The sequence below is a fragment of the Elephas maximus genome, chromosome 3 (assembly GCF_024166365.1).
Source record: "Elephas maximus indicus isolate mEleMax1 chromosome 3, mEleMax1 primary haplotype, whole genome shotgun sequence".
NCBI lineage: Eukaryota > Metazoa > Chordata > Mammalia > Proboscidea > Elephantidae > Elephas > Elephas maximus.
Genome location: NC_064821.1, coordinates 41,738,393 through 41,762,200, shown reverse-complemented (window position 1 = coordinate 41,762,200; position 23,808 = coordinate 41,738,393). Strand labels below are relative to the sequence as shown.

General features: G+C 50.8%; 1 protein-coding gene across 6 annotated transcripts in view; it reads right to left on the bottom strand.

Moving 5' to 3' along the window:
- The window catches only part of PRDM16 (PR/SET domain 16), a 452,044-nt gene that overhangs the window by 299,697 nt on the left and 128,539 nt on the right, over positions 1-23,808 (bottom strand). For all 6 annotated transcript variants that reach the window (XM_049877678.1, XM_049877673.1, XM_049877675.1 and 3 more), the window contains exon 2: positions 19,794-20,143. In XM_049877678.1, the coding sequence (XP_049733635.1) occupies positions 19,794-20,143 (350 nt within the window). The remainder of the gene's footprint in view (positions 1-19,793; positions 20,144-23,808) is intronic.

Below are 23,808 nucleotides of genomic sequence, written 5' to 3'. Positions count from 1 at the left end.
AGGTATTTTCAATAAAGAAGTCATTGTTCTTACAAAATTCTATCATGGAATCTCCCGCGTAGTTTCTCTCACCAAGGCCATATTTTTCAACTACCGATCCTTCTTCTTTATTTGCAACTTTCACATTCCAATCACCAGTAATTATCAACGCATCTTGGTTGCATGTTTGATCAATTTCAGACTACAGAAGTTGGTAAAAAAAATCTTCAATTTCTTCATTTTTAGCGTTAGTCATTGATGGGTAAATTTGAATAACAGTGGTTTTAACTGGTCTTCCTTGCAGGCATATGGATATCGCCCTATCACTGAGAGCATTGTACTTCAGGATAGATCTAGAAATGCTCTTTTTGACGATGAATTCAACATCATTCCTCTTCAAGTTGTCATTCCTGGCATAGTAGACCATATGATTGTTGGATTCAAAATGGCCAATACCTGTCCATTTCAGCTCACTAATGCCTAGGATATCGATCTCTAAGTGTCCTATTTCATTTTTGACAACTTCCAATTTTCCTTGATTCCTACTGCATACATTCCATGTTCCAATTATTAATGGATGTTTGCAGCTATTTCTTCTCGTTTTGAGTTGTACCACATCAGCAAATGAAAGCCCTGAAAGCTTGACCCCATCCACCTCATTAAGGCCAGCTCTACTTTGAGGAGGCAGCTCTTCCCCAGTTGTCTGTGAGGGCTTTCTGACCTGAGGGCTTATCTTCTGGCACTATATCAGTCAGTGTTCCGCTGCTGTTCATAAGGTTTTCACTGGCTAATATTTTCAGAAGTAGACCCCCAGGTCCTTCTTCCTAATCTGTCTTAGCCTGGAAGCTCCACTGAAACCTGTCCGCCATGGGTGACCCTGCTGGTATTTGAAATACCAGTGACATAGCTTCCAGCAACACAAAATCCACCACAGCATGACAAACGGACCGAACAGAGGTTCACATGATGTAAACAAGAGTCACTAAAAGTTCATTCCATGGGACGCTAATATTTTGAGGGGGCCCAGGGATTTCCAGTGTGAACCAAGCCTAGGTCCCAGGTGCAAGCTCCCATTCTGGGGTCATTTGGAACCTTCTGGAAATACAATCTTAGGAAAGTCTCCTCACCCTCAAAGTGCTATTTCTGTTGACTTAAGTGAGCTTGGAATCAGGACCTGAGGCCTGCATAGCTGGGAGCTTCCTGGCCTCCTTCCTCAATGCTGAGAGACTCTCTCTTCCAGGACTGGGCAGAAAGGTGGGAAGAGCCAGCCAGAGACTCCTTAAGCTGAATACTGAGTGTCATGGCAGAGCTCAGCAGCCTCTCCTAGGGCTGCAAAACACAACAGCTAGGGTGCCCCAGGGGCCCTGGGTGGCACAAAAGGTTAAAGAGTTCAGCTTTTAACCAAAAGGCTGGAGGTTCAAGTCCACCCAGAAGCACCTTGGAAGAAAGACCTAGTGATCTACTTCCAAGAAATCAGTCATCCGTTTTGTTTGTGGTGATGGGAAATTTTGCAACAATATAGGCGATGGCTGCGCGACATGATTAATGTAGTTGATATTACTAAATTGTACACCTGAAAATGTTTAATTGGCAAATATTGCATTATATATATTTTCAACAATAAAAAAGGCAAAAAGAAAGAAAGAAAAAGATAATCACAAAGGTTATGGTTTTCTTGCCCCGTAATGAGTTTTATATACAACTTAGCAATCTTATTCTTTCTTTTGTTAAAAATGCTTTTTCTAATGGACTGTACAAATGCCCGAAACCTTGGTGGTGAAGTGGTTAAAAGCTATGGCTGCTAACCAAAAGGTCGGCAGTTCAAATCCACCAGGCGCTCCATGGAAACTCTGTGGGGCAGTTCCACACTGTCCTATAGGGTCTCTATGAGTCGGAAACGACTTGATGGCAGTGGGTTTGGTTTGGTATATAAATCCTGGAGCCCTGGTGGAGTAGTGGTTAAGAGCTCGGCTGCTAACCGAAAGGTCTGCAGTTCAAATCCACCAGGCGCTCCTTGGAAACCCTATGGTGCGGTTCTACTCTGTCCTCTAGGGTCGCTATGAGTTGGAACTGACTCGATGGCACCTGACAACAATACCATTATACTGTTGTTGCCGTTGTTAGTTGCCATTGAGTGGACTCCAACTCATAGCAACCTTACGTAAAAAGACAGAGGGAAACGTTGCCAGGTCCTGCACCATCCTCACAATCGCTGATATGCTTGAGCTCACTGTTGCAGCTACTGTGTCAATCCATCTCACTGAAGGTCTCTTCTTTTTGCTGACCCTCTACTTTACCAAACATGATGTCTTTTTCCAGCAATATGTTCCTCCTGATAACGTGTCCAAAGTACATGGAGACAAAGTCTCACCGTTCTCACTTCTAAGGAGCATTCTGGCTGCACTTCTTCTAAGACAGATATGTTCTCTCTTCTGGCAGTCCATGGTATAGTCAATGTTCTTTACCAACACCACAATTCGAAGGCATCAATTCTTTGGTCTTCCTTTTTCATTGTCCAGCTTTGCATGCTTATGAGACTCGTTCCTTAATTGAGTAAAATCTTTGATACTTGCTCATTCAAAAAAAAAAAAAAAAACCAGCCATTTGAAAACTCTATGGAACACAGTTCTACCGTGACACACTTGGGATTGCCATGATTCGGCGTCAACTCCACGGCAACTGGTTGGTCACTTCACTGTCATTATTTTGTATTTATTTTCAGACTGGCTTGGATTTTATTTTAACCGTGAAGGAAGCTAGGAGTGAGGAGGGAGGCCAGAGGAGGGGCCTGGCCACCTCACCCAGGCTCTAAGATAGGAAGACACTTGCCCTCTTTGCACAATACCTGGCTGTGTCTCCCTGCCCGAGGGTGAGCTTGTCCATCTCCTACAGCCGTTTACCACTATGTCCCAGCCAATCGAGAGGGGCCTGTTGACAGTGAAGTCCGGCCAGGCATCCTAATCCCCTCGGTCTGCTCTTCCCAGCACCCCTTCCGGCTTCTGCTGAGCGAGGGGCTGAGACTGAGGCTGATAAATTAGCCTGGAGGGAAGCAAGGCTGCATCTACTTGTAAGAGGTCATTCCGACTTTGTTCTGGGTGAGGGTTTATCTCAGCTGCCGCCGCCACAGACAATGCCCTGGACCTAAATGGCAGAAATCTTAGCTCTGCTCGTGAAATGGCTGTGCTGATAAGGCAGAATGGACTTCAGAAAGACCTAAATGGGAAAGGAGTGGATGTAGGTATTTGTGAACATGATTGAACAGGGGCGACACAATGGGACGCACAATTAAACTGCGCTTCAACCAGAAGGAAGAGGCACACCTCCGCCAGCCAGACAAAGGGACTGCGGGGCAGGAATCCTGCCCTTGCCCTGTATGCCTGAGCTGGAGGCACAGCGGGGCAGACAGACAGCAGTACAGAACCAGGAGTGCTCCCCACATTGCCGCTTATGGCTGGCAAGGTCCTCCAGACAGCGGTGACAGCGGGTAACAGTAGGTGAGGGTGGGTGAAGGTGGGTGATGGCGGGTGAGGGTGGGTGAAGGTGGGTGATGGCGGGTGAGGGTGGGTGAAGGTGGGTGATGGCAGGTGATGGGGTGATAGTGAGTAATGGTGGGTAATTGAAGGTTCAGGTAGGTGAAGGAGGGTGATGGTTTGTGACAGTGGGTGAAGGTGGGTGATGGTGGGTGATGATGGTTGAGGGCAGGTGACTGTGGGTGATGGCAGACCCAGCCAAGTACCTGGAAACACGGTCATTTGGGATTTTAGCTCCAGACCTACAGCTATCGAGGTGGGCTCCCCTGCCTTCCCGCTTCCACCAGGAGCCATGTCTTAGCCGTCCTGCCTGCAATATTCACACAGGAGTGCAGAGCACCGAGGTAGGTGTGGACCCCATGCTCAAGTTTGTTTCTGAGATAGGGGCGTGGCCTCCACACCCACCTTGTCAGAGGAGAAGACAGCATTGGTGTGGGATATGCGCCTGGAGACTGATGGAAAATGGCCATTTTGGGCCATTTTACATATGTTTGTTTTAAACAATGTGAACAGAACGGTGGGTGAAGCATGGATGACTACAATGTGCAGGGCATTCCCCATGGGGCCTTAGCTGCTCACACAGAGGAGCCTGTCATCCTGGAAGATGCAGCCTGTGGTTGGTCTGGCCCACTGGATGCCACTGCCCTTGATCAGAACAAACCCCTAACGCATCTCAGTGCTCACTTGCTCGGTGTCCAGTAGGGACAGAGGGGATGTGAGCGCCTGGCCCAGCCACCAAGCTGGACTGTGTCTGAGTACAGGAGAGCAGGAAAGGGCTCAGCACACAGGCTGCATGCAGGTGGACTCTCCCACAGGTGATGGTCCACAGGTGGACCCCCTGGCAGGTGGCCAGTTCCATAAACAGTCCCATGGGTGGACTGTCCTGTGGACCATCTGGCACGTGGACTGTCTAGCAGGTAACAACAGTCCCACAGGTGGACCATCCCACAGGTAGACTGTCCTGTGGACCATCCTGCATGTGGACTGCCCGACAGGTGGACCATCTCACAGGTGGACCATCTCACAGGTGGACTGTCCCACAGGTGGAGTGTCTCACAGGTGGGCTATTTCTCAGGTGGACTGCCCCGCAGGTGGACCATCCCACATGTGGACCATCCCACAGGTGGACGGTCCCTCAGGTGGACTATCTTGCAGGTGGGCCATCCTGTGGGCTGCTGCCCTTGGCGAGCATGTAAGTGTGTGTTACCCATGCCTTACTGATGCCAGGGTGTAATCTCCTGAGAATACACCCTCACCTGGGAGATGGCCGAGCCCATACAACGCCTGATGCCAGGGCAGCACAGAGGAGCAGGCAAGCCTGGCAGAGTGGTTGGACTCTGCTGTCTGTGGACTGGGGAGCAGAGGGCACATCCTTCAAGTGCTCATTACAATGCAGATTTCCAGGCCCTACCCAGGGGATTCCAATCTAGCAGGTGGGGTGGGGCCCAGGGGTCTATATTTGAAAGTGCAGGAGGTCATCCTCGCATGCAGTGGTACCCTACAAGGTCTCAGGGGGCAGGTCAAAGGTGCCCTTCTGGCCTGGGGCAATGCTGACTGTGTGCCCCATAGGTCTGAGTGGCCAACCACACCTCTATCTTCTGTGGCCCCTGACCCAACGGCCAGGCAACCCTGGGCTGATACAGAGCTCTGGGTCCAGAGAATCTGCTATCGAAAACAAAAATGGTAACTGCGTGATGTGTGTCAATTCCATGCAGGCTCTGCCGAAGTGCTCACTGGGGGCTGGCTTTGGGGGCCACTTTATGAATGAGGATGCCACAGCTTTTGGAGGAAAGCAGAGCCCTGGGTCAGGCTGTCAGGATGGGTAAAACCAGGATCTGGACCTAAGCTGTACTCCGCTGGCCTGTGGCCTGGTCACCACGGCGTCCTGCCCACTCGCCCTTCACTGCTCCAGCCTCATCTCTCCACCCTGTCCCCTACCTGCCCCAGGAAGCAAGCAGCCCTGAGCACGTGATCCTGTACCGCCTGACTTCAAGACCTGGAGCCGTTTCTCCCCACCTGCATAACTTGCTTCCTCTCAGCAAAATGAAGACAGCCATGACCAAACCACAGGACACCAAGAGGGCTCGAAGTCGAGAGAGCCTGGCACAACCGGATGCACAGCAGGCGCTCAGCTAAGGTTGGGCCTTTCCCCCAGACAAGTGCCAGTGCCCAGGCCAGACAGCCCCAGATGCTCAAATCATGGCCAGACACAGAATCACGGTGCCTTTGTTAATATTCACTTAATGTATGGTCCTTATCGGTCAGTTCCCTTGAGAGAAAGAGAGAGACAGAGAGACAGAGAGAGACAGAAGGAGGAAAGGAGAGAGGGAGAGAAGGACGGAGGGAGGGGGGAAGAAAAGAAAAAGAGAGAGAGGAAGGGAAGGAGGGAAGAAGGAAGAAGAAAGGAAAGAAGGAGGGAAGTGAGATAGGAGAAAGGGAGGAAAGGAGGGAGGGAGGTGAGAAGCACCTTTGTTCTCAGAGGCTGTCTTCCAGGAGCCAGAGGCGGGCTGAGCCCAGAGAGCCCCAGGGGACAGCTGAGCTGAAGCCCTGGCAGGAGAAACCACCTCCCTCCTTCTGGGCTTCCTCTGACAATCCAACGCTATTTTCCCATCTCTGGTTCACAAGCAACCCGATCTTGAGTTGGGTGGGTTTCTGGTTGTCTGGGGGTGTGAGTGTGTGTGTCTGTGAGATGTGGACTGCAAAATACCATTTAAGAGGTTGGTATTCATGGCCGTCTCTCGAATCTGAAGAGAAAATATTTATTTCCTTTTTCGCTTGTGAATCAGAACGCTCTATTTAAAGAAAGTACCCTCCGCTGGGTTGCGGCTGAGTTATTACCCCTTAAGGAAATAGAGAGACAGTCAGTGAGGTATTCTTAGTCATTCTCTCTCCTTTTTTCTAAAATTCCTTATATACCCGCGCAGTGGGGCTGGGCCCAAGATAGTGCCGGATTTCACGGCATTCTTGGGCTGAAAACGTCTGGCCCCAATGCCATGGTGTTGAGGAGAAGTGGGCAAGGGTTTGGGGCTCAATTCTTTCATTCCTTTGCTTGATGTTCCTTGAGAAGTGAGCTCGCTCTTGTGGTTCTGTCCATCTCCAGACCCCCACAATACACATAAGGAGGGGAGATGTCTCTCTTTGACTCAGGAGTCCTATCTGATGTCTTGGGAAAGGGTGCTGCTCCCACTGGGTGCCGACTTTGGGAATATCCCTTAGCTGCACACTGACAGTGGGACGCTTTGATGCCCCTCATGCGCAGCCACCACCCATCTGTCAGTGGAGGCCTGCGTGTTGCTGTGATGCTGGACAGGTTTCAGCGGAGCTTTCAGACTGAGAGGGATAGGAAGAAAGGCCTGGCAATATATTTCCAAAAATCAGCCAGTGAAAACCCTATGGATCGCAATGGTCCGCTCTGCAACAGGTCATGGAGGTGGGACAGGACTTGACAACATTTTGTTCCATTGTGCATGGGGTCCTATGAGTTGGGGCCTGACTTGATAAAAACATTCACAAAATCATCAGGACAAAAGCCCTGCAATGTTTTTTGGCCTAAGCTAAACATTCCAGACAGAGGGCGGAGCAGCCCTGAGGTAAGGACCAACAAGCCACACACAGAAGAAGGACGAGCAGAGCAAGGCTCCAGGTCGGGGTTCACAGGGCTTCAAGGATCCCCTAGAGGAGACGGATGCTACCAAGAAAAGCTCTGGAACGTGCATGCTGGTGCTGGAAAGGGAAAGCGCAGTGAGGAAAGAGTCCTGGCTTTCAGATGGTAACATCTGGGGCTGTGAGCACCCAGCCCTCCACGGGCAGCTATGGCAGGCCAGCAGGAAGCTGCACACTTGAGCCTTCCTATTTTTAGCCCTGCCCTGCCCCAGACCTAGCAGCATCTTAGAATTAAAAGAATAAAAAATAATAAGATCCTTCTAAGAGCAAAAATATGGTCCCATGCGGGGGATGATGGGCAAAAGGACTTTTGCCGCTGGGGGGGAGGTACTCTGTGTATGAATGTGTGGGTATGACTGTGAGTGAGTGTGAGCATGTGTGGGTGTGCACGAGCGTGTGGTCGTGTGGGTGAGTGTGTGAGAGTGTTCATGAGTGTGAGCATGTTGGAGTTTCAAGAATGTGAGCAAGTGTGAGCGTGCAAGAGTAACTGTGCATGTGTGAGCATGTGTGGATGTGAATGTGTGAGTGAGTATGAGTGTGAGTGTTCCCGAGTGTGTGAGCGGGAAGGTGTGTGCATATATAGATCTGTGTTTGAAAGCGGTGCATGTGGAAGAGTGTGGGCACATTGTGTGTCTGGGAGTAAATGGGTGTGACCGAGTCTGGGAGAATGTGAGAGCATGTGATCCATGTGTGAGTGTGTGTGTGGTACAGATGGTGGATGCCGGCACCTGGGCCTTCCCTGCGGCAGCTCCGGGGACGATGCCGACCACAATAGCAGCATCTTCTGCTGCATAATTAAATGCACTCAACAATCAGTTCTAAGGGGTCCCTGGCGGTCCAAGCAGTTAAGCGCTTGGCTACTAACTGAAAGGTCGGCGGTTCAAATCTACCCAGAGGCACCTTGGAAGAATCGCCTGGTGATCTACTTCCAAAAAAAAAATCACAGCCATGGCGGGGGGGTGGGGGTAGGAGAGATGTAGATAGAGTCAAATAAAAATATTTTTAAAAAAATCAGTCCGGAATAATCCTTTCTAAGGGCTTCTCCCTTAGCCCCAGGGTGGATGAAACATCTGGAAAATGGGATGACGGTTTTCGTAGAAAACTTGCCTGTCAGCCCCTCTTTCCTCTTATGTCCTTTCCCCACCGTCCAATTTGGGGCAGGAGTCAGGGGACTGAAGAGGAGTCTACCTCTTTCCTTCTAGATTGATTGTGCTCAACCTAGAGTGCACCTAGATTAGAATCACCTGGTGCTTTTTAAAAGTCCAGTGCTCAGGTGGGGTGGCTGACCATCCTCATTTACCCAGGACTGGCGGATTTCTAGGGATGAGGAATGTCAATCCTGACCCGGGATAGTCCCAGTACCCAGGGGTGGCACCCAGGCACCCACATTTCCAACACTGCGGGTGACCCAGGTGCAGCCACATCAGAACCCCAGACCAAGAGATCTGCCCTCAAGCCTCAGACATGAGGAAGCACCTGAATGACCTGTACAAACAGCCATGTCAGTGAAGAAAAAAATGAACTAACTTCCAAAGCAAATTTCTTTGCAAAACTGTGTAGAAATTATGGGGTTCAGGAGTCTCGCCCCTCCTGCCCAGGCTGGGGACCCACTTCTCAGAACCGCCTGTCACCTCACTGCAGAAGCTGCCCACCGTCTGGGACCTTGAGGTCCTCTTGGGCTTGGCAGTGCTGGCTGTGGCCATGGTCTCCTGGTCTCCTCACGGGTATTCATGCTTCAGGGCACAGAGGAGCACCCACGTGCTGGCCAGGTGACCAGGACCCAAAAGCTCCACTTCACAACGGGAGGGCTGGTGGCAACATGGAACACCTGTGGCTCCAAACCCAGTCCTTGGGCACCATCTGTGTTTTTCTGGAGGACAAGCTCCTCTTTCCGGAAGAGGAGGCCACCCGGTGTTCCCAGCATGTTTGGTTTGGCGGTGCCTCCTGGCCTCCTGGGGAATGGAGAAGCTGGTATGGTGGGAGCTGGCTGCCCTCTTCCCTCTGGGCTGGGCGGGAGCCCAGCACCCAGGAGGTCAGCCCAGGGTCAGGGAGCTCAAGGACGATGCCAGGGGACATTCAGCGACCTTCATGCTTTCCAAAAACCCAGCAGCCGCCCTTTCCTGGGCTGACTGTCACTGCCCCACCCTGTCTTTCTCTCATCAGTGTTCAAATGCAGATGCCGACTCTGCAGGTCTGGGGGCCCCCACGTTATCACAGGCTCCCAGGGACATGGACGCTGCCAGCCTGTGGACCGCAATGCAGGCTGTCTCTGTGGTGATGCACTAACGCCATGTGTCTGTCCTTGCTCCTGCATTCTTATTTGGTCATTCTGCTGAAGGACTAGGAAGGATTGGAGCAGATTTCCAAGTGCCTAGACAGTTCCATCCTGGAAGGGAGGTGACACTTGGTGATAACAGGGTTCAACCTGTCTGAGCCCAGATGAGCCCCAAACTCACGTGTCCCCCAGAACCAGCATCAAGCCCACTGTTATGACACCCATGGAATGGAAGACCCTTACTCTGATCTCCTGTCCTCTCACGCACAGCCCCCTGCCCAAGTCCCTTGGGGGGCAAGAGACAGCCCACCAAAACACAAAGGGAGCGCTCCCGCTGCCAGAAATGCACGGTGTAGGATGGAAGGGTTGGCTCCAAGGGTTTCCTCTAGCTCCCTAAGCTGGTAATTAATCCAGAGCCTGGAAGGTTCTCTCTATTTCCTTCTGGGTTAGAAATTCACCAAGGAATCCCAGGAGAAGCTTTCCCACCAGCTGCCCCAACTGGCACACAGAGGCCAGACCCCCAAAGCAGCCGGAGCTAGGCAGGGCAGACACCGACTACCTACAGCCTGTGGAGGTGGAAGCCCCCTCCTGGGGTTTTCTGCAAAAAGCATGAGTGTGTGGGGGTGGTGCTCATACAAATGGTACCTGAGGGTGCCCTGGGTTAATACTGAACGTGATGAGTCCTTCAGGAGGAGATAGGAGGGTGATGAGAGTTAGTGTGTGTGAGGAGGGGTGAGTACAGGGGACAGAAGGGAGCCCCCTCTTCACTAAGCCTCCTCCCAACTGAGACCTCTCCCTACAGAGCCCCTGAATCTGGGGGTGATGTTCCCCCGGGCTAGCCGTGGGCAGTGAGGGGTGTGGCGGGGTCAGCCGCATCAGGGGAACCAGCTGCACTCTAGGAACCCTCTCGAGAAATCTGCCCATTGCTCCTCCCACCTGGCTTCACCTGGTTTCACCCGCAGACTCAGTATCTTCTCTGGGGACTTGGAGAAGCTGGGCACTGAGCTGTGCTTTTTTGCGGGCATCACAGTACCTATAAAGACCCTCCACTTTTCCCCACTGGGATGGCTGTTATCAGAAAAACGGAAACTAACAAGTGTTAGTGAGGACGTGGAGAAACTGGAACCCTCGTTCATTGCTGGTGGGAATGTAAAATGGTGCAGTTCCTTGTTGGTGGGAAGGTAAAATGGCGCTGATGGAATTGTAAAATGGTGGGGAAAGCAGTTTGGTGGTCCCTCAAAAAGTGAAACATAGAACTACTATGCCAAAAACCAAACCAAACCCAGTGCTGTCGAGTAGAACTGCCCCATAGAGTTTCCAAGGAGCACCTGGCAGATTCGAACTGCTGACCCTTTGGTTAGCAGCCGTAGCACTTAACTACTATGCCACAGGGTTTCCTAGAACTACTATATGTTTGTGTTTCTTCTTTCAACTCTTTCAGGCACATACCTAGGCGTAGAATTGCTGGGTCATATAGAACTAGCAATTCTACGCCTAGGTATGTGCCCGAAAGAATTGAAAGCAGACACGCAAACAGGCACCTGTACATCAGTGTTCCCAGCAGCACTCTTCAAAATAGCCAAAAGGTGGAAAGAACCCAAGTGTCCCTCCACAGGTGAATGGATACACACATTGCAGACTACCCATACAATGGGATATTTATTACTCAGCCCGAAATAGAAATGAAGTCCTGATACATGTTATGATGTATGAACCTTGAAAATACTACGCTAAGTAAAAATATTATGCTAAGTAAATCAATCACAAAAGGACAAATATTAAATATTGCATTACCCTACTCATATGAAATATCTATAACAGGGAAATGCATGGGGGTTTATCAGCGGTTACCAGGGACTGGGGGACGGGAGTAGAGCATTATTGCTGAAGGGATGCCGAGTTTCTATTTAGGGTGATGGAAAACATCTGCAAATAGATAGTGGCAATGATACCACAACCTGGTATATGTCCTTAATGCCACCGAATTGTATACCTAAAATGATGAAAATGACAAACTTTATGTTATATATATTTTACCAAGGAGCCCTAGTGGCACAGTGGCTGCTAACCAAAAGGTTGGCAGTTCAAACCCACCCAGTGGCTCCATGGGACAAAGACCTGGGGATCTGCTCCTGTAAAAATTACAGCCAAGGAAACCTATGGGGCAGTTCTGTCAAGTGGTTGCTATGAGTCGGAATTGACTTAGTGTCACCTAACAACAACATGTATTTTACCAGAATAAGAATTTTTAGAAAAATCCCTCTTGGTGGGATGAGTTGGAATGTCACATGGGTTGCTATGAGTCAGAATTGACTCCGTGGCACCTAACAACAATAATATATATTTTACCAGAATAAAAAATTTTTTGAAAAATCCCTCTTGGTGGTCCGTTCAGGAGAATGCTAGGCACAGAGCTTCTGCTGCAATCCCACCCACGTGCCTCCAGGAACTGGATGTTGACGGGGCTGCCCTGGTCCCACTGGGATCCTGTCACCTAGGACCCTTGTCAGACCTCTAGACGTCCACTTCTAATTTTAAGTCTGTTGGGCCCCTACCTGGGAAAAGAAAAGCATCACTTCTCTTGGAACAGATGTGGTGGACGAGCACGCCCACAGGGAGATGGTCTATCTTGGACATCTGCCTATCTTCCAGATAGGGGCTGTGGATAATAATTTCAAATTAAATTTACAGAAGCTCCCCAGACTTAGAGATCACAGGGCTAGTGGAGCTTCCACCCACTACCCACTGTCTCCCTGCACCGGGGCCTTTGGGCCTCGTGGCTGTTCATAGTCCAGGGCAGCCAGTGGGTGCTGGTCCTCCTCCAGCTTCACCAAGGCCTCCAGGGGAACCCAGGGCCCCACAGAACCAGCTTGGGGTGGTGTGACTGAGGGCTGGAGCCACTGGGGGCCCAGGGCTATTTTCTCCTGTGGCCCCAGAGCCTCTGCAGGTCCTGGTACAGAACCAGCAGACACAGCCCATTTGTTGACTGGACAGGTGAGCACAGACACTGATATGCAGCAACAGTGATGCCATGGTGGGGTCATCACAGAGTAATTCTTCAATTCACATTAATGTTTTCTACCCACCTTCTTAGATTGAGCTGTTTGTGTGGAGTCGGCTCTGACTCACAGTGACCGTATGAACAACAGGACAAAACATTGTCTAGTCCTGCGCCTCTTTCATGATCGTTGGTATGTTTGAGCCCATTCACCCTCTACTTTACCAGCCATGATGTCCTTTTCTAGCAACAGGTCTTTCCTGAAGACATGTCCAAAGTAAGCCACCTGAAGGCTCACCATCCTTGTTTCTAAGGAGCATTCCAGTTGTATTTCCTCCAAGCCTGATTTGTTCATTCTCCTGGCAGTCCACGGTGTGTTCAATATTTTTCTCTAGCACCACACTTCTGAGTGCCCATTAGGCGTTGGGCGCCACTCTCAGCATGGGGGAAACTCTGGGAGAAGAAAGGGTGTGCCGAGGACGCTCCTCTGCTTGAAAACTGAGGACATGGGTGTGGAAATTGCTGCTGGCCTCCTCCCTCAGGGTCCCGCAGGGGTATTCCCTGCCTGGGTTAGACCCTGCAGTGGTAGGGGCCTGGGACTGGGTCCCTGCCCTGAGGGACAGGCAGGTGGAGGGTATCTGGGTACAGGTGTACACTAAGGGAGGGGACATCTGGGAGGCCAGAGCCATGGACTAGACAAGGGGTAGCAGGGGCTTTGGGGGAGGATGCAGATGAGGCTGGCCCTGGACAGGCTTCTCAGGTGGAGGGGACAGGAAGAACAGTCCCAAAGAGGGAATGGCCAGCCGCAAACAGGGACAGTGAATACAGGCCCCCCTGTGGTCGCATGGGGTGCCGGGCAATGCAGGCCCCACCATCCCTGAAGCCATAGTGCCAAGTCTGGGAGCCACTAGGGCAGGTGGCCTTCCATAGGAGTTTCCCTGCCCTGGGTCCCTCTGGGCTGCCACTCACAGCATCTCTCAATTAGCAAAATAAACAGCACGGTGATAAATGTCATGATTTACTCAACAAATGATGAGAACCATTGCTTTTTCAGACCCCAAGGGCAATAAGATGCAATCAGGGGGTGATTTATCCTGGGCAGGTGGGTGTGTTCTGGCAGCAGGCGGAGTGTAAGGGGGAAAGTATGAGCTTGGCGCTGCCAGGGAGAGGGCAGGCGTTCAGGGGGAGCCCTCCCGGAAGGTACGCAGATGGCTTCCACGTGTTTCCCCTCTCTCTCGCTCCGCAGACTTGGTGGTCAGCTCTGGAGAAGAGGGATATCTGGCCTGGGGTGTGTTTTCTTCCAAAGTGAAAATGCATCTCTCCCTGGCCTGCCCCAAGCACCCAGGAATATTGAGGCTTGGAGCCCTTAAATGTTCTCAAATATGTGCATGGGGAGCAGTGGTGGTCCAGTGGTAGAATTCTCACCCACCACATGGGAGACCTGGGTTTCATTCCCAGTTAGTTCACCTCGTGTACAGCCGCCACCCATCTGTCTGCGGAGGCTTGCTTGTTGCTAATGATGCCGAACAGGTTTCAGCAGGGCTTCTAGACTAAGATGGGCTAGAAAGAAAGTTCTGGCAAGCTATTGCCAAAAAGCAGCCAATGAAAACTCTATGGATTACAATGTTTTGATCTGTAAGTGATTATGGAATGGTGCAGGACCAGGCAGCCATGGGGCCACCATGAGTGCGGGCCAAGTCAGTGGCAGCTAACAACACAATTCGGCGAGGAGCGTGGGGAGGAATGAGGGAAAGCACAGCATTCCCAGATCAGCCCAGGGAGGAGGGAAAGACTTAAAATAAATGAATCTGGGAAGGAGGCAACTTGCCCTTCCCTGTCTCCCCCCTGCCTCGTACTGGTGTGCTCCTGTTTTGCTGAAGGAAATTTCCTGGTGCAAGAAGCATGCCCACGACCTTGCACCTGAAGGTCGGAGCTGCCTCCCAGAGCCTGTCAGCTCCCTCTGGTCACATGGAGAGTCCCATGCTGGCTCTGTGTGTGGACGCCAGAAGAGATCTTCCCTTGGCCCAGGGCCCTTCCAGCATGCCCAGAATTGGGGGCCAAGTCACCCCCAAACCACACATGTTGACCAGGCCCCATGTCTCTTGTTACACCAAAAGGCCAAAGTAAGCAGGACCTCTCTGTCTTATTTCTACTGAATCGTCCAGAAGGAGAATTTTAAGAGTAGAAAGAAAAGTGTTTCTATGGGGTCCCTAAATGACAATGTGAATAATTAGTTTAACTGTTATTTCCAACCTGTCCTCGAAGTTCGCCTATCCTTGTGCCTGGGCGGGGTCCCTGCTGGTCTACTTCTCTGCCCACACTCAACCCCAGACTCAGCGGAGGAACCATGCCCCCTGCACGGCCAGAAACCCTGAGCTCCTGGCCCCCTCCCCACCCCCGCCCCCACCCCCGCGAGGCCACAGTGATTACAGGTCCATTCTCGCGAGATTTAATTCTTTTCACCTTTGCCAAAATGCCATTACCTGATGTCTTCCAGGAAATGAGGGTCAGGTAAATTATAGTAAAATCAACTTGCTCTGATTTATAAAACGCAGTTACCGGTGCGAGCGTGAACAGCTATATACATCACCAGACCAAGCAGGTGCTGTCGAGTCGACTCCAACTCATGAGGCCCCCACGTGTGTCAGAGTAGAACTGTGCTCCACAGAATTGTCAGTGGCTGATTTTTTGGAAGTAGATCACCAGCCCTTTCTCCTGAGGACCCTCTGGGTAGACTCCAACTTCCAACCCTTCAGTTAGCAACCAAGTACTTAACCATTTGTCACCCACAGACTCTGTAGATATAGATATATATATCTATCTCTCTCTATAGATATGTGCACGTGTGTGTATATGTATATATGTTTATATCTATGTATATACTTATACATATAAAGTTCAGAATACATATTTTATAGTATATATATATAAACCAAAAAAAACCAAACCCGTTGCCATCGAGTCGATTCCAACTCATTTTAATGACCCTACAGAACACAGTAGAACTGCCTCATAGGGTTTCCAAGGAGTGGCTGGTGGATCTGAACTGCTGACCTTTTGGTTAGCAGCCGAATTACTAACCACTGTACCACCACGTACAACATATGCATGTTATAAGATCATACTGATTCGTGTGTTTCCTGGGCCAGCCTGTGACCACCAGAGAGGCTCACTCAGTCCTCGAGGTGACCCAGCTTCCTCTGCTATCACCTATATCAGCTCATGGACACTGTCGTTAGTTACAGGTAGTCCCCAACTTGCGACGTATTCAAATTATGACAAACTGCACTTATGACCGTCTGTTTTTCTTTTTTTTGGTATACCTTATTGTTAGCAATATGTACTACATACAATATTTCAGTACGTACAAGGACCATACAGGCAACTCTCACTAATTTTCTGACTAGAAATGCCATCCCCGTTCCCAGGGATAATTCACATGATCCAGAACCTTCCACAAGAGGAGTTATTATTATTTTTTTATGGATGTGTGTATTTTCCTACGTATTCTGTATTAAAATATATCTCAGGTTATATGTAATGTTTTCAACCCCCGAGACAACTAAAGATTTATAAAGATGTGATAATAAAAGGCAATAATAATGAAAACTGAAAAAAACAAGGTATTTGACTTACATCAGAACTGACTGACGATGGCGTCGTTGGAACAGAACCCACAGCCCTGTTGTAAGTTGGTGACTAACTGTATTTTGTATATCCCAACGCCTGCCTTGAGGGCAGTGGTGCTTCAGTGGTAGAATTTCTCATCTTCCATACAGGAGACCCAGGTTCGATTCCCAGTGAATGCACCTTCATGCACAGCCATCACCCATCTATCAGTGGAGGCTTGTCTGTTGCTGTGATGCTGAACAGGTTTCAGCGGAGCTTCCAGATTAAGACAGAGTAGGAAGAAAGGCCTGGTGATTCGCTTCTGAAAATCAGCCAGTGAAAACCCTACAGATTGCAGCAGTCTGACCCCCAACTCATCAGGGGAATGCCGCAGGACCAGGCAGCATTTCCCTCCATTGTGCGTAGGGTTGCCATGAGTCAGGGCCGACTTGAAGGCAGCTAACTATAGCTTGTCGCCTTTGACCAAGCTCCCAGAAGGCCCAGGGAGAATGTCTTCGAAGAAACACAGACGGAATTGGTTTGGATGGTTAGGCCCACCTTGTTAGTGTTAGGGGCTAATAGGAGGCCCCGTACTTTCTCAGAACCACGCAAAAGACCAGGGGCATTGGAGCCCCGTGCCTGGGCTTCCATTCCTAATCTCTAGGCCTTTGTCTGCAGAGATAAGAAGATAAGACACGTTGGTGCAAAACCAAGGACTACTGCTAACTAAAAAGGGCAACAGTGAGCCACTTCTCTCTCCCAAACTGCCTGTCTACCACGAAAAGGCAGACAACAAAGCCAAACGGTAATAATCTCTTTCTAGAAACACGTGGAAGATTCCAGTAAGGCTGCTTAAGAGCAAAGACTATTGTTTTTCCTGCCTTGAAGGCCCAAACCGAAGAAGAACAAAACTCGCCTTAATAGTTTACTCCAGGCAAAAGTGGGTTCAACCCGAACTTTGGGGGTGTCTGCTTCCTCCTCGGCGGCATCTTCCCAATCCCGCCATTGGCTCCCGATCACAATGACAACACCACTGTTCCCGACCCTACCTGAGAAAACAAAGCTCAAGGATGGACACAAAGGCAGGTAATCAGGGCCTGAACTCTCAGAGAAAACACCGTCTTGTGAGAAAATGTTGGGGTGCATCTGTAGTACTATTTGAGGGCGTTGGATAGAAGGCAAATATTTCTAAGTGCCGACATAAAAGGTAGCTGTCAGGTCATGCTCACAGAACAAAGCCCGCTGCAGAAATCTGAGGCTTGCTACAGCACAAGAATGTTCTCGCACGTACACCGAGAATAAATAATATCGAAAAGTCAACAGCATGGCAGATAATAGCCACAGCCCACCCGCACCAGGCCTGGCACCGGTAAGCTCTGGCGATATGGGCCATTTCTTCAAAAAAAGCAAACAGAACTGTGTATCAGAGCAGACAGGAGCAAAGTCAGCTCAAGGTTGTCACAGGTGCTACCTGTAGGTCCGTTTACCCTTTACATCTAAAAGCCAGCTACTGATTAAATTGTCCCAGGCCTTTCTGAGCCTCAGACTCACACCCTTAAATTCCTCTCCTGCACAACCAGGAGTGGAAGGGCCAGATAGGACGCTTTTGCAAAGCCAATTTCATTTTCACAGCCAAAAACACTTACCTGTCACGGTGTTTGAGAAATGCTTTCCTTGGTCCCATAAGGCACCACCCTATGGGCCATAAAAGAGGGCTGACACACCCACGGAAGGGCTGTGGCTGTAAACTCTCCTTCTAGCCTCATTTGCTCCCAAACCCCTGGCCAATCTGTTCTGAAGTGACTCTCAGGCAGGGAGGGAGCACACCTGGCTTGCTCACGCCTGTTTGCTGAGCTATGACACCCACCTTGTTGGACTATCTTGAACTCTGACTGGCCTACCCATTCACTCAGTTGGCCAGTTCTAGAGCTTTGAGCCCATCATGGCCGGGCCTGTGGCTGGAAGCCAGGCCTTCAGGTGGGAAGCTCCTGGATCTCCTGTGTCCGTGACCCTGAGCCTTATAAGCCTCCTGGTGCTATCACAGACCACATGTCACCTGGCCTGCTGGAAAGTTCAGAGATGCCTGTGCTCAGGGACCCAGGAACATGCCCTTTAGAGACCCCACCCTGCCTCCATGACAGGGAGACGGTCCCAGTTCTGTGGGGACTGTGGACAGCCCTCTGCCACCGCCAAGACACACATTAACACACCAGGGCCTCCTCGATGTCTCTGGGAGGGGCTTAAAAGGGTGCTCAGGGGACACTGGTGGTTTCAAGGCCTCCAAGGATCCCAAAGAGGAAATGTACTGGTGCATTCACATCTCTAGGAGAGGCTTAGGTATCAGAGAGCAATTTTGGAAAACCATAAAACGTTGTGAGGGACATGAAAGACAGACCTGAATTTTCTCCTCACTGTATATAGAGTGGAAACCCTGGTGGCATGCGGTTAAGTGCTATAGCTGCTAACCAAAAGGTCGGCAGTTTGAATCTACCAGGTGCTCTTGGAAACCTTATGGGGCAGTTCTACTCTGTCCTATAGGGTAGCTATAAGTCTGAATCGACTTGGCGGCAATGGGTTTTTTTCCTACGCAGAACACCGAAACACAGAATAGCTTGGGAACTTTTCCAAAGCCACCTAAAGGTTGGGAGAGGTGACAGGACCAGACCCAGGATGCCTGCCCTGCCCCCGATGCTCACTCCTCAACCCCACACTGCGAGGGAATAGTGTCCAGCCCTCAGGCTCCTCTTCTCTCCTTGGGATATTTGCTCCTTCCTGGAACTGACCTCAACCCAAACACTTTCGGAAAGCTGTGAAACACCCAGGAGGAATCTAGGTTTGCGTCTGCCTTTTCTGCCTCAGCAGGGTCCCTGCCAAAAATACTACTGGGAATGGGCTGTGTGGGGCGGGCAAGAAGGACAGCACCAATCAGGAGGCATGATTGTGGGGGCCTTTCAGTCCCAGTGGCTAAAACACTGGGGCTGAGGATCCCACACGGCCAGATCTGGACACCTCTGAGGCCCTGCTCTGAGCCATCCTGGGGGAAGCTTGCAGAGACAGCAGCACCCTCTCACCTAATGAGCCTCCCCTTCCAGTTCTGCCTTGTGGCAGGTCAACCCACATGGGTTCCAGAACCATCCAGGCCACCAGGACTCATTAGGGGAATTTAAACAGCAAGATGTGATGTTGTATCCTGCGCACATCCTAGAACTGGCCCTCCAGGGTTCTATGGAAACCTCTTAGAAAACCGTGTGACCTAGGCACAGTGGGCAGAATGACCCAGGGCATCTGGGAGCAGCACAGCCAGCGGGAATCTTCTAGAAGCAGCCCCAGGCTGCTCAAGGCCAGGAGTGAAGCCCCGTGGACAGAAACTTTCCCCGAGCCATGCCCCTGTTCTCGGGACATCGGTTCCATCTCCCGTTCCCTTGTATTACAATCTTAGCACCTCCGACCCTCCCGGCCAGCAGCGTGGATGTCTGAAGACAAGAGCTCATTAAAGACACATTTCCGGGAAGAGAGCCGGCGCAGCCCTGGGGGCTGACAGGCGTCCACCAGGACCGCCAATGTTTTCTGAGTCGCGTAATGTAAGCCGTGAGATAAAATAAGCCTGGGAAATGTGACATTCGAACGCTCTCTCCGCCCGGGCGTCAGCCTCGGGCAGTGGCTGCTCAGGCCAGCTCTATAAACAGATGGCACACAAGATAAATGGCTGTGATCAATCACACTCTTACTGAATGCTCACCTCCCATCCAAAGTCAGTCTCCTTCAGCGTGGTCCGCGGCGCTACCACGTAGGGGCCAAACCGCTCCCCGACTTCCATCTTCTTCTTGGCCCAGATGCCCAGGCCGGCCCCCGGGATGGAGGATTCACGGAGCTCGAAGTCAGGAGGGATCGGAATGTCCTCGGGAATGTAGACGGGGGCCTCGTAGGGTGAGCCCTCCTTGGGGGTGAAGTCCTCGCTGGTGGGGAAGGGGGAGGGTGGCCCCATGGGGATAGGGGACATGATGCTGTCTTCTGTCTCGTCCTCAGCACTCTCACCAGCCAAGAGGTCCGGGTCGGGCTCGTACATGTTATTTACAATGTCGCCGTCACCTGAGGGGAGCAATACAGCGTCTTAGGCTCTGCAGCAGCAAACCCTTGCCCAGTGAGTGATGCACAGGGACACTCTGGCACATGGGTCGTGATAGGAACCAAGGGCACTCAGAGGTCCACAAGTGACCGGCCCAACACTCCTGCCCCAGGCAATGCCACCCCTGCCCCACTCTGAACAAAGCAGCAGTTTCTGTATGTTAAAGGGTCCCCAGGACAAGATTCTACACAGCTTCTTTAGATCCCAACATGTATAGCCGCTCCCAGCACAGCCAAGTTTTCTCTGTCTCCCCACTGCCTTCGCCTACCCCCCACCTGTCCGTTTGTCCTCTTGTGGTAGCTTGTGTGTTGCTGTGATGCTGGAAGCTATGCCACCAGGATTTCAAACACCAGAAGGGTCACTTATAGTGGGCAGGTTTCAGCAGGGCTTCCAGATTAAGACAGACTAGTAAGAAAGGCCTTGTGATCTACTTGTGAAAATTAGCCAATGAAAAACTTACGGATCCCAACACAACATTGTCCAATACAGTGCTAGAAGATGAGCCCCCTACCTCGGAAGGCATTCAAAATACACAGTGGCTCAGACAATGAGTTTGAGCGTACCAATAATCCTGAAGATGGTGCAGGACCAGGCAAAGTTTCCTGCTGTTGTACACAAGATTCTATGAGTTGGCGCCAACTCGATGACATCTAACAACAACATTTCAAGTTTACAAAGAAATGTAGTACATTCCTAGCCTGCCAGGTCACCCAGAGGTGACTCAGAAGAAAGGCCGGAAGATCTACTTCCGAAAGTCAGTCATCGAAAACTCGACGGATCGCAACAGAACATTGCCGCGACAGAGTGCTGGAAGATGAGCCCCCAAGGGGGAAGGCACTCAGCGTACTTCCTGCAGCAGCTTAAAGGTATGTTTGCGTCTTCTGCCTTGGGAGAGCCAGGGAGAAAGCTGCCTGCACCTTAAGTCTGTGGACAAAGTGTGAAGCTGTTGCAGCCAGCATCCAATCCCAGGACCAGTGGTGAAATACTTGGTCCTGACCCATTTTAGTTTGAGTCTGTAGCCTTGGAAATCACAGAACTAAAACATACCCAAAGTTCTTGGGAGGACTTCAGAGAACGTGGAAACTGACTCATTTTGGGTTTCTGTCAAGTTTTGCTCCATGCTGCTCCCCAGCACCTCAGCCGGTCGGGCAGCTCTGTGGGGTCAACCAGGCCCTGAGGAGGGCTTCTGGAAGTTCCTTGGCTGATGAGGACAGAGGCCTACTGAGGTCATGAATGTCGAACTCAGAGGGTTACAGGGTGTGGGGCTGAGCACAAGGGGCCCCAGCTTGGTAATCTGGGATGGGCCTTTCTTTGGGGTCAGTCCTAAGAGATGGTTGATGCCAAGATAGAGCCGCTCAAAAATATACCAGACTGACTCCTGGCAGCTAGCAAAAAGAGCAACAACCTGGGGCACAGAGGAGATGATAAAATGTGGGCCCAGGGAGGAGTAAGAAGAGAAAAAAGCAGGCCAAAAAGTAAGAGTAGCAACTCTGCTCCATGGCAGATACCAGGAAGCACTTGAAGACAGGTGTTCCAGCAAGTACCTCCCATGCATGTTCACTGCAGCCTGAGTCACAGAACCAAAAGGTAGGAACAGCCCAAGTGCCCATCAGCTGATGAATGGATAAACACAATGTGGTCTAGCCACACAGTGGAATACTACTCAGCCATGAAAAGCAAGGAAATTCTCTTTATGGCTGAGTAATATTTTATTGTGTGGATAAACCACATGGTATTTATCCATTCACAGGCTGATAGACACTTGGGTTGTTTCCCCGTGATACAAGCTACAACATGGATGAAGCTTGAAAACATCATGCTGAATAACAAGCCAAACACAAAACACATCTTGCAGGATTCCACTGATATGAGATATCAGAATAGGCAAATCCATAGAGACATAGAATAGACCAGTGGTGGGCCAGGGGTGTGGGGCAGGGGGATAGGGAGTGACTGTTAGTGGGTACATGTTTCCTCTGGGGATAAAGAAAATGTTTTGGAACTCGATGGAGGTGATGGTAGCACAAGGTGGTTGAATGTACTCAATACAACTGAATTATCCACTTAAAAGGGTTAATTTGATATTATGTGAATTTCATCACAATTATAAAAAAAGAGTAGGGAAAGAGCAAGGAGGCATAAAAGGACAGGGACAGGAGGTGTGAGGTGCTGCCAGGAACGGGACACCGATGGCCTGCCCCACTCTCACTCGGGCCTTCCATCCCTGCTTTGAAAACCTGTGAAAGTGACTCGAAGCTGTGGTCATTCTGGCCTTTGTCGTCCATCCCCCTCCCAGCTGTCTGCTCCCTGATGTGAAACCGAAGCCTCCAGGGGTTGAATGAACAAGTAAGTACCAGAAAAATGACTTTGGATTCCTCCCGCTGCCTTGCAAACAGGTCAGCTCGAGAAGTCACAAAATGTTTCCTTTCAAAAGAAACCAAAGTCATGAAAAAAAAAAAAAATGCATGGGGATAACACTTATTTAATTTAGCAGCATTCACAGAAGTAATTATTATGTTTTAAGTGGCCAACGGTTCCTTTTTAATTGACTTGTGGGATCCTTTGAGAAATGTAGCAACAGAGCTGCAGCTGTTGTTCCCTTCTCTCAAAGAGCTGGAGCTGTTTCTGGGTGAAAGCCCACCCCCACATGCCTGCCCATGACTGCATGAGCGCGGCAGAAAGGTGAAGTGGGGCGGGGGGGGGGGTAATTAACGTGCCACCTTATTATTTGAAAACTGGAACTGCACAGAGCTCGCAAACAAAATCAGGTTGGAAGCTGGGCTCCTGACAATGCGCTTCCTTAATTCCTCGGGGCTGTGGATACTTTTGCTTCCAGGACAATTGGGAATCCGGGAGGTGGTTTTAGCCTGCTCAGCTAGGGCTGAACGTGGGGACGGTCCCCATCCAGAGCACATTCATCTCAGCCACTTGTTTTCTTGCCTGAATCACACTTCCCCAAACCCTCACATACGGCAGGAAAATCACGCTCTCTGGGCAGGTTTAATTTACTGGCCGAGCAAACCGCTTCGGAGGGGAAGGCGGTGTTTCCTGCTGATTAAAGGAAGGGCCGTACACTGGGCCCCTGGCCTCCGTCCCCACGGTCACAGGGGTTAAGTGGTTGCCCGGAGCCTCCAGGAACAAGCCAAGTCCCAATTTTGCAGTGCTCACTACTGGGTGGGTGGGGTAGTGCTGTGTTTTTTCCGAGGGTGGGGAGAGGAGGCTCCATCAGTATGCAGACGACAGTGTGGGGGGAGATGCAGCACAGATTCCTGAAGGCCTGTGCTGGGGGGCTGCAACACCATCGGGGAGACTCTGCACACACTGCTAAGATCTCAGCATTCCAACAGGAGCCAGGGAACTGGGTGTAAAGATTGGCTTTGCTCAACCCAAAGGTGAGTCCCTGTGGACACCCCCTGAGAGGGTCAGCTTGGCTGGGCAGGGGCCCCTGGGATGCCCCCTGAGATGGTTAGCCCTTGGTGAGACCCCTCCAAGATGGTCAGCCTGGCTGGGACAACCCTGGAGATGGTAGATCTGGCTGTGACACCCTCCAAGATGGTTGGTCCTGGCTGTGACACCCCCCAAGATGGTTGGCTCAGCTGGGATGCCCCCCAAGATTGTTGGCCCCACT